Source organism: Schistocerca cancellata, chromosome 8 (genome assembly GCF_023864275.1).
Source record: "Schistocerca cancellata isolate TAMUIC-IGC-003103 chromosome 8, iqSchCanc2.1, whole genome shotgun sequence".
Taxonomy (NCBI): domain Eukaryota; kingdom Metazoa; phylum Arthropoda; class Insecta; order Orthoptera; family Acrididae; genus Schistocerca; species Schistocerca cancellata.
Window position 1 is genome coordinate 612,537,179 of NC_064633.1, and position 15,930 is coordinate 612,553,108.

A 15,930-nucleotide genomic window follows, 5' to 3' on the forward strand; every position below is an offset into this window, starting at 1 on the left:
TCATAAAGTTCAGCTGGAGAACCACCTTCGGATTGAATTTGTCAACAACATTGGAAATTAACAACACAAAAGTGAGTGTGATCAAAGCACATATTGGGAAATTCTTATCATTCAATCTATCTCTAATAACCTCATTGTCACTAATCTTTTTTCTTTCTTCTTATCATTCAGCTAATTTAATCACAAAAGTAGTAAATGACAGACACCATAGTTACTATATCACACTGCAACTTTTCCATTCCAAATAGTTTCCCAATGCCGTACAATTCAACCAAAATTAGTGTACACATGTTCAAAATATTTTTCACATAATAAAAGGAAATACCTAAAAAGATTGTATATTTATTAACATTTCTGTGATACATTTCGACCCATTGCTTTATTTACATGTCTGTGAAAAACTAAAAAAGTTAATTTTATCATCCTGTTTATTATTATTATTATTATTATTATTAATCAGCATTCATATAACTCAAGTACTGATAAAAAAATGAAATTTTCACAAAGATTTAGACAGAATAAACCTCAGTAGTTCATCAAAACATGCATTGTCTACCAGCATCCCAAATCACTGGCTGAATGGTATGAGGTACAGCAGGAAATATGTGCCTGTGGAGAAGCTCCTTACTGTCAACAAATTTGGAATATTTCAGGTCAGTGCTCTTACAGCAAGAAAAATGAGCCTGGCACTTCACTTAAGTGATAAACATCACAGGAAAAGTGAGCAACAGAGCGCATCACATCAAGATGAGTGAAAGTTCCACAGTGTGGCAGTTGGCCACAGAGTTTCCTCAGAGAAACATGAGCTCACAAGTTCCAGGTTTTCTGCACTTTTTATTTGTAAGTACTTACATAAAAACAGTGTTTGAGTATACCTTAGTGGGACAAATAGCAATGGGTTATGTAACTTTCAGACTGATCTTGATTTTTTTTAAATGTATACAACTAATTTGCTAGCAGATGAAATTTTGGGGATAAATAGTTGTATGGCAAGGTAAGTTATTCAATAGCAACCAGCCACTAAATTGGTAACATTAATCTGGTACTTGACAGCTGTTCTAAAACGTATCTTCAGTGCGGTATCCAATGAATCTTTATGTGGTCTCTCAAATATGATGTAGGCAGGGCCAGTTCATCATAAAAACAAGTGAAATTAATTCTCAGTGTGCAATAACTTAACCAATGCATTCTAGGCAGCATGTGGTGCCACAAACAAAATTTTTTTTACTCCTTCAACACTTAATTATATATTTAATTAAACACCTAGCAATGTAACACACATTCAATCTTCTTGAGGAAATTTAGTTTATGAAACAGAGAGACTTGAGCAAAGTTGACTATAAAATGTGTAGCATACTCATTCTAGTTCCAGTCACATGTTTAAAACACGTGAGAATATGCCAAAGATAATTACAGTTTGAAGTGATATGAATGATTTTGGCAAATTTTGTTCTGACAATGTACAACAGGACGCACATTTATTAATTCCTCCCTCTCACCTACACATACTAGTTTCTTTATCTTTCAAGTGTGAGCTTCTTTCTGACCTAGTAGTTTTCTTTGATATTAACATCACTTAAAATTTACTGCAAAGACAAAATAAACCCCATCCAAGCAAAGTTGTCTTATCCATGTACATTTTTCCCAGGTCTTTAATAGCTCTCCACTGTCTATCAAAGCTCACATCACAAGTCTCAAAATATTAGTGTTTGAATTTTCTCATGGATTCAATGCAATCCTGCAATCCACTCCACTGCCCTTTCAAGAGTCTTAAAACTAAACAGAACAATAACACAACTAGTGGACTCTTGTCTCTACCCCACCCTCCCCTTGCAAACTTTAGTCAAGATTATGAATAACTTAAACTTCTTCCTGTTTCAAGATATAGTGATTTCTTTGATCCTCCCGCCCCTTTGCTTTCAGTTCAACACTGTTTTCAAAATTGTCAACAAAATTTTCCATTGTTTTATAATGGCTCTTTGTGCCAAATCTGTTCATAAACAACACACATAATACAAAAAGTAAAATGTTACTATGTATTTATGAAGTACATGATACAAGACACAAATAAGCTATCTTTTAACATACTATCTGTATATATCTTGAAACAGCGTAGATGTAGTGTGTGGCACATAGACACACATAACAGTACACAGTATTAACTAGCTTTCAGTCTCTGACTCTTCTTTTAGCATAAAATAGACAGATTCACACACCCACCCACACAAACACCCGAATGCACATGAGTGCCTTTGTGCGACACATCAATCTTAGTACTGTGTTCTGTAACGTGTCTATGTGGCACACAACAGTCAGCTAAAGGTGAGTGGTGTCTTTGCTTTACTTTACACAAATTTCTCTGTCACTTATATTTGTTTGTTTATTCAACAATTTCAAAACACAATATAGAGGCAGCTCCTATTTTGATCTCTCAACACTTGTGCAATACTCCTTTGATCTTTTCATATATGACACTACGAAAATTGTGGGCTGCGGGTGACAAATTATCCCTTCTTTTTGCATTTCTAAGCAGTATTAAGTAATAACACATATCTCCTCACACACTATTGAATCAGAGAACTGCTAACAGGTACAATCCAGCATGTTATTCTTCACTGAATACATTCATGAAAAACCATGGAAATGAGAGCTGTGGTCCAATGAAGCATAATATGAGGATGTTCTCAGTACATACAAAAAATTTATATGTCAATCATGCAAAGTGGATAGTAATGTTTGCTGCCTATGTTGTTTATACCAAGGTCATCACTGTGGATATTGGTTAATAGCATTTCACCCTTAATGAAATACAACTGTTATAAAAAAATTAAAAGAATAAATTGTGTAATATTTGATTTCAGTATTAGTACTGAACATTACATTTTCAGACATAAAGTGAATATCTAGAGGTAACATAGCAAAAAAATAACAGAACAGAAATTAATATCTGTGATTTATGAAAATCTTTACAGGGGTCACACACGACCTACTATATAGTGCTCTTGAAGGGTTTGGAGTTCTCACCAATATGGTCAGAACAAAGGAGTTGATGGATATGAGAGACATGGTTAGGTTTGTATTGGTTCATTTAGCCTACAAAAGATAGCTGCAGATATGCTCAGGGAATTTAAATGAGCACTGCAAGAAGAAAAGCAACATTACCATAGTAAAAAGACTGGTGGTTTTATCAGTATGTCAGTTAGATAGGAAAAGGGTTCAGATGCCTCTATGATGGACCTCATGTAAAGAAAGATTTTATGAGAAGACACAGTAGATTAGGACACTTATGGAGGTATTCGTATGAATATGAAATGGTATCCAAAAGTACCCGAAGTTTGAATTTTGTGCACAAATGCTTACAAATGCACTGAAATACTACTAGGTGTCTCCCCATACATCATTCTTGAATCAGTATGGCAAGTGGCTGTAAGATGAGAGTTTTGGTTAGTTGTCGGTGAGCAAACTTCCATAAATGGACAAAATTTGGCTTACTATGATGATCATTCCAGCTGACCTTCAACTGGAAGACTAGAAAATGTGCAGAAAGGGAATCATCCGAGTCTCCAGAATCTTAGACGGACCTTCAAAGACCTCTGCAACACTTTGGGAATGAGTTAAGGTACATAAGAACATATTCTGTCAGACTAATTGACGATGAGAAGCACTGCAGTGAAATTTCTGCCATAACTGTTTCAAGATGATCAGAAGCAACATCACATGGAAGTCTGCAGGGAACAGGGAACTTGAACTACATCAAGATAATTCAAACTTTCTTTCAAAAGTTGCTGCAATAGTCATCCTTCACCTCAGTCAAAAAGAGCTCAATAAGCCAGTAAGTCAAGAGTAAAATTACACCCTTGTTGACACACACACACACACACACACACACACACACACACACACACACAAATTACACCCTTGTTGACACACACACACACACACACACACACACACACACACACACACACAAACATTGGGTTGTTCACAAAGGGTTTATGAAATGATAACTAAAGAGTTCTATCTCTATGGTGCTAAGTTTGTGAGAGGACAGGAGGATAATACTTCCACAGAGTGGCATACAAATGATGATGTACTCCACCATGACAATGCATGACCACATACAAGCTACAGTATTCAGAAATTTTTTACAAAAACCAGATTACTACTTCTTCTTATCCAAGATCAAAATAAGTTAAAGAGGCAAAGATTTGATACAATGGAAGAAATTAAAGTGGAATCGTGAAATGTTCAAAACATCATATCAATAAAAGATGTCCAGAATGCATTTCAAAAGAGGTAAAATGTTGGGATGCATATATTCACTTCCAAGGTGGCTATTCTGAGGACGATAGTGCAAAATAAGATCTAAGTAAGACATAATTTTAATTAATATATTTCACAAACTTCTCGATACCAGCTTGGTTATGAAAATACTTTCTTGATGTGGATAGTAATCATCTTTTTCCACTACATAAAACAGGTACCTAATGGACTACATAAATAAAAGACCACCTTTTATTTCTTTGTTTCACAGTCTCTTCCACGTACTGCTGCTGCATGTACTATACTACACCCTTCCTGTGTCAGGAAGGTCTATACATTTTCAGTTATTTCCTGCTAGAGCATATAATTGTGAATAAGAGACAATAATCACATTTCCATGGTTTACAAACACATTGTTAGCACAGTCTTTGTCCTGACTTTTATGAATTACTATTCCGACAAATTTTTCAAACATAAGAATGTTTTCTTAATAGTTCTTAAATTATTCTGTATGCCTACTCTTAAAGACAGATGAAGTTAATTTCCTCTTTCAGTCTTTTGTGGTTTACTTTGTAGTATCACCAAATTCTCCCGCTCTCAACATTCGCCTCATGCCATTATTGATACTGCTTTCCTTAAGTCTTCATGTGTTACAATGTACCACTTCGCCTCTTCATCACAGAACTGTTACAGCATGTCCATAATTGCTTTGAAGCAGAATAAAAATCATGAAAACAGACAGGACATACTTCCCTGTGCCATCGAAGAACGATACTCTCACAAGAAAAAATATAAAGCGTATAAACATAGTCAGGCTGGATGGGACATAATAACTTTTCAGTCACTGCAGAGTCTTAAATCCAAACTTGTCTTCTCAAACAAAAGTAATACCATGTACATGTATCATGGACTGGGAGCAATGAGAAGCAATATTACACACTAAATTGAAACAGCATGGAGCATTCAAATGTAGAGGAGGAAATGCCTTAAGGAGACACATATTCAACTTCAACTTTAGCAGTAAATTCATCAGCTTCTCGATGAAAAGTTGCTCCAACATTAGTGGCAAGTAGCTCTTTGTCACAAACAAAATCTGTGGACTTCATCATGGAATACCTAGGCAAAGAATTGAAGGAAAATTTCTGTGAGACAGAAATCCAGGTAACTTACTGGCAGACGTAAACTTAATTAATATGAAGGTGCAATATTTTCAGTTGTTGCTCATAGAAATTAAAAATATCTTAATGTACATCACAAAACATTGTTCTGCAGTCCTCCACATGGTCTGCAGGTAACTAAAGAGAAAGGCCTCAGGTGTGCAAGCACACAGCAACATGTAAAGCTGAACAGAATGCATGGTCGCACAGTGGAACAAGCATTGTTCCCACCACGATGGAATTAGTGCGTGCAGTGTGTGGAAAGATGCAAGAGCAGCTGACATGCAGCAGAATGGAGGTCATTACAAGAAGAAAATGTGTCAAAAAGAATTTCTTTCATTTTATTCCAAAGCGAATAACTCAAAATAAGATTTGCTTTTGTCTTTACAGTGTTGCAACAAAAACTGCAGTAAAAAATCACATTCGCTTGTCTTCTGCTTACATGCAAATGGCTTTTTCTTTCTAAATGATGTAGTACTTTATATAGTTATTTTAATGCATTAATGATTAATTTTGGTTGCATTTACTTAAAAAGAACTACAAAAAATATGATTTACCAGCCTAATAACCCAAGGGACATAATGCCATAAAAATGAATTTTCATATAAATTATTTATGAACACAGCATTACAAATTTAGTATACCTATCATTTACAGTTATAAACTGGTTTTATACTGGGCACAGTTCCGAGATACAAATAAAGAACAATTGAAAGACTGATCAACAAATGTAACTACAATGAAAACTGGATGAATGTCTCATCTGGGCAGCGAATACTGTTGCCATGTGCTGGAAGATTTCTGCTTGCCTTTATGCCCTTAAAAAGTTTGGAACATATTTCCACAGTATATTAAATGTAAATCTGTGCAAGCACTCATTTTACCAAACCTCCACTAGCAAGATGTAATGCATCATGGCACGAGTAGTGAAAACACAAGACAGTTAGAACTCACCTTCAACACTTGTGTGCTTTACTCAGCAACATTCATAGGTATGATCATGGCAGTATCTCATACACCTAGTTATGGTCACTGTCATCAGATGAGTTATGTGACTACCATATGCTAAGTGTACTTCACTGGCTCCTCATTGCACAATCAACCAAGTACCTCACATCAAGGTCTAACACCTTTCATCTAATCATAACTGAAACAGAAGGTCCCACTTACCTAGTATCCTAGCTGTGCTGATCATAAAACATAACGTTTGCAGACTCCTTCATTGTCACTGCTGTATGCCTCTGGAACATGCTGCGCTACACATTGCACACAATTCAATGCCCCACTACTTTCAAGAAGAAGTTGAGGCATTTCCTTTTGTCACCCTCGTAACAATTTCCCCAAAAATTAACATGTATGGACAACTTGCCCTCTGTCAAATAGTGAAGCCAATGATACTATTTCCTCCCAGTTAAGTGCCTTTCTCTATGAGCCACGTCACCTTCTCTTCCCCTATATTCATTAACTGTGTCTTACCACATTCCTCTTTCCCTCCATCCTCCAGCCCTTTCTCTCATGCCCATTTCTCGTAGCACTCATAATTTAAAAACTCCCTTACTGTAATTTATAATCATTGTTGTACTTATCATGTAGGAATATAAACAGAGCAAGTGTGTTTTTTCATCTGTACTTCTGTAATTTTTAATTTTTAAATGTAGTATAGCATGCTTACCATAATGTAAATAAAAATAATCCATTTTTGAAAATTTAATTGGATATATAAAATAATCTACTCACGAAGTGGCAGCAGCAGAACACACATATAAGGATACAAGAACTTGCAGGCTTTCAGAGCCAGTGGCTTCTCCTCCTCCTGGCAGAAGGGTTGAAGGGGAAGCAAGGGGGCGAAGGAAAAGGACTGGCGAGGTTTAGGAAATGGGGAGAGCTCGGAAAAGTCACTCAGAAGCGCAGGTCAGGGAAGACCTACCTTCTCATCCCGTCTAGTTCTGGGCAACTTTTCCAAACTCTCCTCATTTTCTAAACCTCGTCAGTCCTTTTTCTTTGCCTTTCTTCATTCCCCTTCAACCCTTTTACAAGGACGAGGAGCCACTGGCTCCGAAAGCTTGCAAATTCCAATATCTTTACACGTGTGTCCTCCAGCTGCCACTTTGCTAGCAGATTTCTTTATATGTCCAGTTACACTATATTACTATAATAGGACTGTTGTAAGATGTGTACAATGCCTAGTTAGATGTAAGAGAAGGGCTGATGGCCCCAATCTTGCTATGTTAAATATACAAATAAATAACTCTCGATAATCGAAACAAGGCCCCCGGAGTAGACAACATTCCATTAGAACAGCTGACAGCCTTGGGAGAACCAGTCCTGACAAAACTCTACCATCTGGTGAGCAAGATGTATGAGACAGGCGAAATACCCTCAGACTTCAAGAAGAATATAATAATCCCAATCCCAAAGAAAGCAGGTGTTGACAGATGTGAAAATGACCAAACTATCAGTTTAATAAGTCACGGCTGCAAAATACTAACGCGAATTCTTTACAGATGAATGGAAAAACTGATAGAAGCTGACCTCGGGGAAGATCAGTTTGGATTCTGTAGAAATGTTGGAACACGTGAGGCAATACTGACCCTACGACTTATCTTAGAAGAAAGATTAAGGAAAGGCAAACCTATGTTTCTAGCATTTGTAGACTTAGAAAACGCTTTTGACAATGTTGATTGGAATACTCTTTCAAATTCTGAAGGTGGCAGGGGTAAAATACAGAGAGCGAAAGGCTATTTACAATTTGTACAGAAACCAGATGGCAGTTATAAGAGTTGAGGGGTATGAAAGAGAAGCAGTGGTTGGGAAAGGAGTGAGACAGGGTTGTAAGCTATCTCCGATGTTATTCAATCTGTATATTGATCAAGCAATAAAGGAAACAAAAGAAAAGTTCGGAGTAGGTATTAAAATCCATGGAGAAGAAATAAAAACTTTGAGGTTCACCGATGACATTGTAATTCTGTCAGAGACAGCAAAGGACTTGGAAGAGCAGTTGAATGGAATGGACAGTGTCTTGAAAGGAGGGTATAAGATGAACATCAACAAAAGCAAAACGAGGATAATGGAATGTAGTCGAATTAAGTCGGGTGATGCTGAGGGACTTAGATTAGGAAATGAGACACTTAAAGTAGTAAAGGAGTTTTGCTATGTGGGGAGCAAAATAACTGATGATGGTCAAAGTAGAGAGGATATAAAATGAAGACTGGCAATGGCAAGGAAAGCGTTTCTGAAGAAGAAAAATTTGTTAACATCGAGTATAGATTTACATGTCAGGAAGTCGTTTCTGAAAGTATTTGTATGGAGTGTAGCCATGCATGGAAGTGAAACATGGACGATAAATAGTTTAGACAAGAAGAGAATAGAAGCTTTCGAAATGTGGTGCTACAGAAGAATGCTGAAGATTAGATGGGTAGATCACATGACTAATGAGGAGGTATTGAATAGAACTGGGGAGAAGAGGAGCTTGTGGCACAACTTGACTAGAAGAAGGGATCGGTTGGTAGGACATGTTCTGAGACATCGAGGGATCACCAATTTATTATTGGAGGGCAGCGTGGAGGGTAAAAATTGTAGAGGGAGACCAAGAGATGAATACACTAAGCAGATTCAGAAGTATGTAGGCTGCAGTAGGTACTGGGAGATGAAGAAGCTTGCACAGGATAGAGTAGCATGGAGAGCTGCATCAAACCAGTCTCAGGACTGAAGACCACAACAACAACAACAACAACAATGTTTATGGTTCATGAGAGGTGAACGATTGAAAGAATATACATAAAAACTTTCTTGCATCAAATTAAATAAAATGGTCATCAAGCCAAAGGCTGGTTCAAAACACTACAATGTTTCTGCTTGCACAATGGAGCTGGTATGTCCTTGCCTTCCTCCAACCTGTTACTGAGTGCTCTATGGTTTAACAAGGAACTGTAATCATGGTGGAACTTGGAAGTTTCTCATACATGAAACAGTGTCACAGGTGATAGTGGCAACTAGAGACGGGAAAAAATCTTATACAAGCCATGAATAATCTTCAAACCTTTGGATTTATATTTCCGAAAATCCATCACCAGCTACCAGGCCATAACACAACATACATTAACATTTCCTAATTTAAATGAAATGCTCTATGACGATATAAACCCAGTATTTTCATCTTTTATTCTCAACAAAGAAACATCAGCCTTTCTTTCTCCAAGATGTTCTGTAGCTGACAAAGACAATAGGTAATAAATAATGAAACACTAAAAGTAAATAACAGCATGTAATCTGTTGCATTTTTTAGTCAATAATTTTGCTGAAGTATTTTAAATTGCACTGAGTGAATAGTACAACTTACCATTATCATTTTTTTTCAAGTGATGTAAAAATACAGTATGACATGTATTTACAACACATTTAAAATAAGATGAATAACATTACAAGGAGAAATGGAGATTTCCATTTAACACTGTCCTCAGAGTCTTTTGCTGTGGCATGCTTTAAATCTTCTCGGTTTATGAGCCGTGTCATTTTGAATAAAACACTTGAGATTTCAATAGCTAGCTCCACCAACATCATCAGCAGTTGAAATCAATGACTGCTGAGGCAGGCATGGTATCTGCTTATATAAATGTAATGGCAGCATCTGGAACCTTCCACAGAGAGCTGGAACAGCACATGTGCAGAAGACAAGTTGGGCAGCTCTTAGCATTTATGTCCAATCGCAGAACTGAGTGACATCACATGGTGTGAGTCACTGGCACACATTTGAGACTGCCACTCCTGTGTCCCTGTAAGCATCAAGCCTACGTCTTTGCTTTCATTCAATATCCAAAGCAAATACCCCTGCCCTACTACTGTATTTACTCGAATCTAAGCCGCACTCGAATCTAGGCCGCACCTGAAAAATGAGACTCGAAATAAAGGAAAAAAATATTTCCCGAATCTAAGCCGCACCTGAAATTTGAAACTCGAAATTCAAGGGTTTTAGGCCGCACCTCCAAATCGAAACAAAGTTGGTCCATTGTAATATGAGACACAGTTTAGCTCGAATGAAAGACGATACAGCTACAGTAGTTTGGTTCGAGTCGTAAGCTTAGCAGTTAAGCTTTACCAGGTAGCCATTGCTATGCATTAGGCGCTCCGTCCGTATTTATACGGGTACCCTTCCTTTTTTCATGTGCTTCGTCTGGTTTGAATCGATTGCTTATTTTGCTTTGATCTGATAAGTGCCGTTTTCTTTGTTATAGGTGTTTACGTCACTCTAAGCTGAAAATGCATTACTGTACTGTGTCATGCATTGTTTATCGCATTCTGATAGTGCATGTTTACGGGCTGTCCCCGCTTGTGGCATGACTTGCTTTTGTGCGCGCTACTGCCGCTTAAAAAAAAAAAGAAAAAAAAAAGAAAGAGGAATCATCTCATTAGCGAAACAATGCTTTCTTTGATAATGATCAACAAGAACCAAATAATAGACTGCGTATGATAGAACATGTTCTGAACGAGAGTTAGGCGCAAATTTTTCTCCGTTTGAAAATCTTTGCGGCCGCTTCTTTAGTACATCAAATTCTGCACAGAAATCAGTCATCTTACATTTAAAATCTAATCAGTTGCCGTGCTTCATTTCTGACTATATCACTATTAGGCATAAGAATAATACAAATATAAACATGACATGATATGTATATTCTTCCGCATTTGCTGTTGTTTCACTCTAGTTTCGTAGTTTATTAGGCAGACAGGATTTAAATGAGAGAGCAGCAAACACGAAAGAATACACGGCAAAATGTTTATTTTCCTATTATTCTTATGGTGAAGAGAATATTGCATGTGATTCACATTTCATCAGGTTCCTATCAGCAACCATCTCTTCTCACAGGTAGAAAAAAACACTGAACGTAGAGTTGGCCATATTGACAAACATCCCTAACAGTCTTGCCAGTCGGATTTTCGTAGTACATAGAAATTCTGCTACATTCGAAGATGAACAATACGGAATTTGTATTTACTTCATTGGATAATGTATGAAAATGCAGTGGTCGAAACTCGGGGCGGAGAAAAAAAAAAGGTTTTGGCGCCAGTATTTATCTTTGTGCCCACAAAGCATGCTTGTGTAGCGCTACATATATTCGACGGCAGAAGTTAGTTGTGGCGGGACCTACCAACATTTTTCAGAACTTCCGCTTGCTTTGCACTCGATTCTAAGCCGCAGGCGGTTTTTTGGATTACAAAAACCGGAAAAAAAGTGCGGCTTAGATTCGAGTAAATACGGTAAATGTGTACCTCTGGTCTTTGCTAAAACTGTTGCTGTTTATTGTAATTTTGATAAAAAAATCCCAGTCTGATGGCGTCTGAGCCAAAACTATTGTTTATTCAAATTGTATTTTATGCCCGTTTTCTAGACAATGTTCTGTCACGGCTGGCATCTCACGTTCCCCTTGTGGGATATGTCGTGGATGCAATGCACAATGCTTGGCAACAGTATGGATAGTTTGACCTATGTAAATGCTACCACATTCACAGGAGACACCACACACGCCAGGAACTCGAAGACCTAGGAAGTCTTTAACAGGGCATGGCATCTCTCTTTATCTTGGAAGCAAGCTGCAACACTGGTCTCTGGTTCACATATCTTCAGTATGTGCCCTACCTTGCTAATAGTTGCTCCACAGCATGAAATGAATGCAGCTGGTTTGGCCCCTTCCACCGATTTCTTTCATCAGTGGCACTTGAAAACTTTAGCAATTTCTCCCTTATTTTAACCATTTTCTCTGAACAAGTGCTTCAAATGCCGAAATTCAGATTCTAGATGGTCATTGTCAGAAATAATGTTGCACTGCGTACTAACATGTTTAGTACCACTTTCTTGTGTACAGGGTCGTGAAAACTGTTGCCGTTTAAGTACTAGTCAGTGTACGTAGATTTCCTGTAAACTGAATGACCTTCTGCCTTCCATTCAACTAAACCATCCAAGAACAAAAGCTTGCTATCCCTCTCTAACATACAGTAAATTTGTTTGGATGGACACCATTCATGAGGGTGAGGAAATCTGTACCATGAGGCCATATCAAGAAGGTGTTGTCAATATATTGTAGGGAGCAAGATGGACGCAACCTTGTAGAGTTCAGAGTTTTCTCCTCAAAGTGCTCCATAAGAAAGTTTGCGATGTCCGGACACAGTGGTATCCCATGGTTGTGCCATACGTCATCTCATAATATTCCTTGCAGTGCAGAAAGTATGTTGTTGTTAAGGCATGGTAGAACAGGCTGACGATCTCAGGTGGAAACTGTTGGGCCTAAAGATCCAGCGTTTCTTGTACCGGCACACTCGTAAAAAGTGATACAGTGTCCAGATTAATGATATGTTATTTTGACCTGTCTTGATTTTCCTGAAGACCTCAATAAATGACTGCAAGTCAACAACATGATGTCCACAGTGCCCCAGTTTGGGTGCTAATAACCCTGTCAGATCTTTTTGCCAATTTGTAGGTGGGTGAACTGATTGCACTAACTCCCCATTAATGACAACATGGGTCATCGAGTTCCTGGTGTGTGTGGTGTCCCCTGTGAATGTGGTAGCATTTACATAGGTCAAACAACTTGCATTGTTGTTGAGTGTTGTGCAGAGCACTTACGACGTATCAAACTAATGAAACTTGAGAAGGCAGCTGTGGCTGAAAGTCCCCTAGAAAATGGGCATAAAATACAACATGATAAAACAGGAGTTTTGCCTCATATACTATCATACTGCAATTCTGCTATCAAAGAGGCTGTCAAATTAGAATAAACTGCAACAATTTCAACAGAGACCAGGGATACATACTTAGTAGTGCATGGGGGTGGACTTTGGACATTGAGTGAAAGCAAAGACATCTGCTTAATGCTTGTAGAGACACGGGAGTGGCAGTTTTAAATGTGGTGCCAGGTGCTCATGCCATGTGACATCACTCGGTCCAGCGGAGGGACAGAAGTGCTAGGAGACGCCCAACTAACCTTTCGCACAAATGCCACTCTGGCCCTCTGTGGAAGGTTCCAGAGGCTGCCATAACATCTGTATAAGAGGAACACTGTGCCAGCCCCAGCAGTCAGTGATTTCAACTCCTGATGACGAAGGTGGAGACAGCTCGACTGTTTATTCTAAATGATGTGGCTTGATACCAAGAAGACATTACTCATCCATTTAAAACTGACTGAATTAATTTGGTATGATGTCTATGCAGGTAACACTGGTAACATCTCACCTCCTCAATACGAGGTGTAATGGCAGTCGCCATTATGCTTCTCCTGGACGTGTTGTCCTGTACCAATCAGTGGCAACAAACTCGCATGACAGCAACAATCAACATCACGGCTGGGATGACAGGCCCATTAGATGGCCAGACAGACAACAGCCCGAGCCACACAAATATGCTCTACACAACCGTGATGATGGAATCCTGTTCAGGTGGAACTACGATGTCAACAGACCAATTCATCCAACTACCACACATGAAGAGGATCACCACTACAACACACCACCACTACCATACAAGCAATATGAGCAAACAAATGCAAGACATCCTACGTTTCAACTAGTGAACTCTGAGCATCGATTTGGAAATCCACAAATTGTTCATTTACATCACCATCACCACTATTATGACACATCTATTAATCCTCTGAACGCAAATTTTGGGCGAGGAGAAAACCTCAGCCAACCAATAGAACCAGAGATTTTGTACAAACATATATTTCAGTTGAGTAAGAGTCATCATGAAAACAACCAGCAAAGTTCAAATCTGGCACTCCAAACTGCAACTGCAATGCCAAGATCTAAGGAAAAGACAAACATCACTCCAGAGATTCCACCATTCAGACCTTCACCACAGCTGCACCAGTTCTCAGAGCCTGATCCACTTTTTCATCCTAACAAATCAGTATTTCTAACACATCCTACACCTATGACAACTGAGCCTTCTGCAAGCATTACCAGTACAACAGAAAAACCAAAAGTGATCAATATATATCCTGATTCAATTAACGCTCAGCTTCCACCATCAGAAAGCCACATTGACACTGTTATACCTTATATTTCGGCAGCAGCAGCAACTGCCAGCAAGGCATCGGCTGCCAGTACAACTCAAAGGGTAACTTATACATCAGCTGAAGAAAGTTATATTACAGATGCTCTCTCTACCACAATGCACATGGCAGCAGAGACAACAACTGCTAAAAATGATTTTATGGAACAAATGGTAATGTTTCAACCACATATGTTACAAGAACCTAGTATACTTTCTCCAGAATCTTTGTCACATCATCATTCTAACAATTCAGATTCTTCGCAGCAAGTGGTTATGCCAGTAACTTCAAGCACAATACAACTGAACAGCCAATTACAAAAAATTATCCAACAATCTGATGAGACAGCACCACTAGATGATACCGACTCACCATTTACAGTTGTACCTTCATCACAAAGCGAATCTGATACTTCAACAAACAACTCTGACAATGTAACAGTGATACAAAAATCTGACAACAATGATAATCCAAAAGGAATTGAAAGTACTATCACAATTCTCACTAAGGTCAAAAAGGAAAGTGGAAATAATGTTACGATACTCACAAAAGTTAACATGCAGTCTAATGCAGCAACTATGGAAAAAACAGAGCTGAGCAGACATCATTTGATCCCTCTTATAATACAGAAAGATGAGTCACCTCATAATGTGACAGTTGATTTCAACAGTGCTTCACATGTTGACACAAATATGGGCAAAAGACAACCAGCTGAAACCATATTCATTGCACCACAAATGACATATCAACACGGAGTGGAAATAGCACATGAAGAACCAGAAACAAATGACGATCTAACTACAGTGCATCCAACAATACCAGATTACCAAACTGAAGATCAAGTCCATGGAAAGGCTAAACTTTATGAAGACATTCCACAGGGGATGAACTGACTCAATTAATAACCCATCACATACTAAACATTCTAACACGTGATGCAGAAGAGAAATAATCTGACATTTTATATGTGAAGATTTCTCTGTAAAGTGGTATTTAAACACCTTATTAAAAAAAATAGTTTTAGTAAAGCTAACATAGTAAACAAACAATGTTAAGTCTTAAATAAAAAAATCTTTATACTGCCATGAAACATCACTAACTCCTGTAAATATGTGGGATATTAAGTTAGTAATAAAAACAAAAAAAACGTACTAGGGTCTTTTTTGTTTCTGTGTGTGCATTTTCTTTTTCTCCAGCTGACATGAATATGAATGCATATATGTTTGTACTCTTAACAACGTATGTAGCCTGCAATTATCGGTTTACAGTGGGATATTAACAATATCAATATTTTAACTAAGATATTGAACTGACACAAATCATGCTTACAAAATTTTGTAAATGCTTTTTGTTTAACACTCCATAGGAAGCAAGCTACAGTTACACCCACCAAGCTATTACAGCTAAGCCGGCCGGAGTGGCCAAGCGGTTCTAGGCGCTACAGTCTGAAACCGCGCGACCGCTACGGT

General features: G+C 38.0%; 2 protein-coding genes across 2 annotated transcripts in view; one reads left to right on the forward strand and one right to left on the reverse strand.

The window, feature by feature from the left end:
- Positions 1-15,930, reverse strand: part of LOC126095776 (nuclear cap-binding protein subunit 1) — a 208,634-nt gene that overhangs the window by 53,861 nt on the left and 138,843 nt on the right. The window lies entirely within an intron of this gene.
- Positions 783-15,427, forward strand: LOC126095777 (uncharacterized). The gene is made up of 2 exons (XM_049910583.1): positions 783-840; positions 13,621-15,427. Exons 1-2 carry the CDS (start codon positions 802-804, stop codon positions 15,352-15,354), a joined length of 1,773 nt encoding a protein of 590 aa, XP_049766540.1. The 5' UTR covers positions 783-801; the 3' UTR covers positions 15,355-15,427.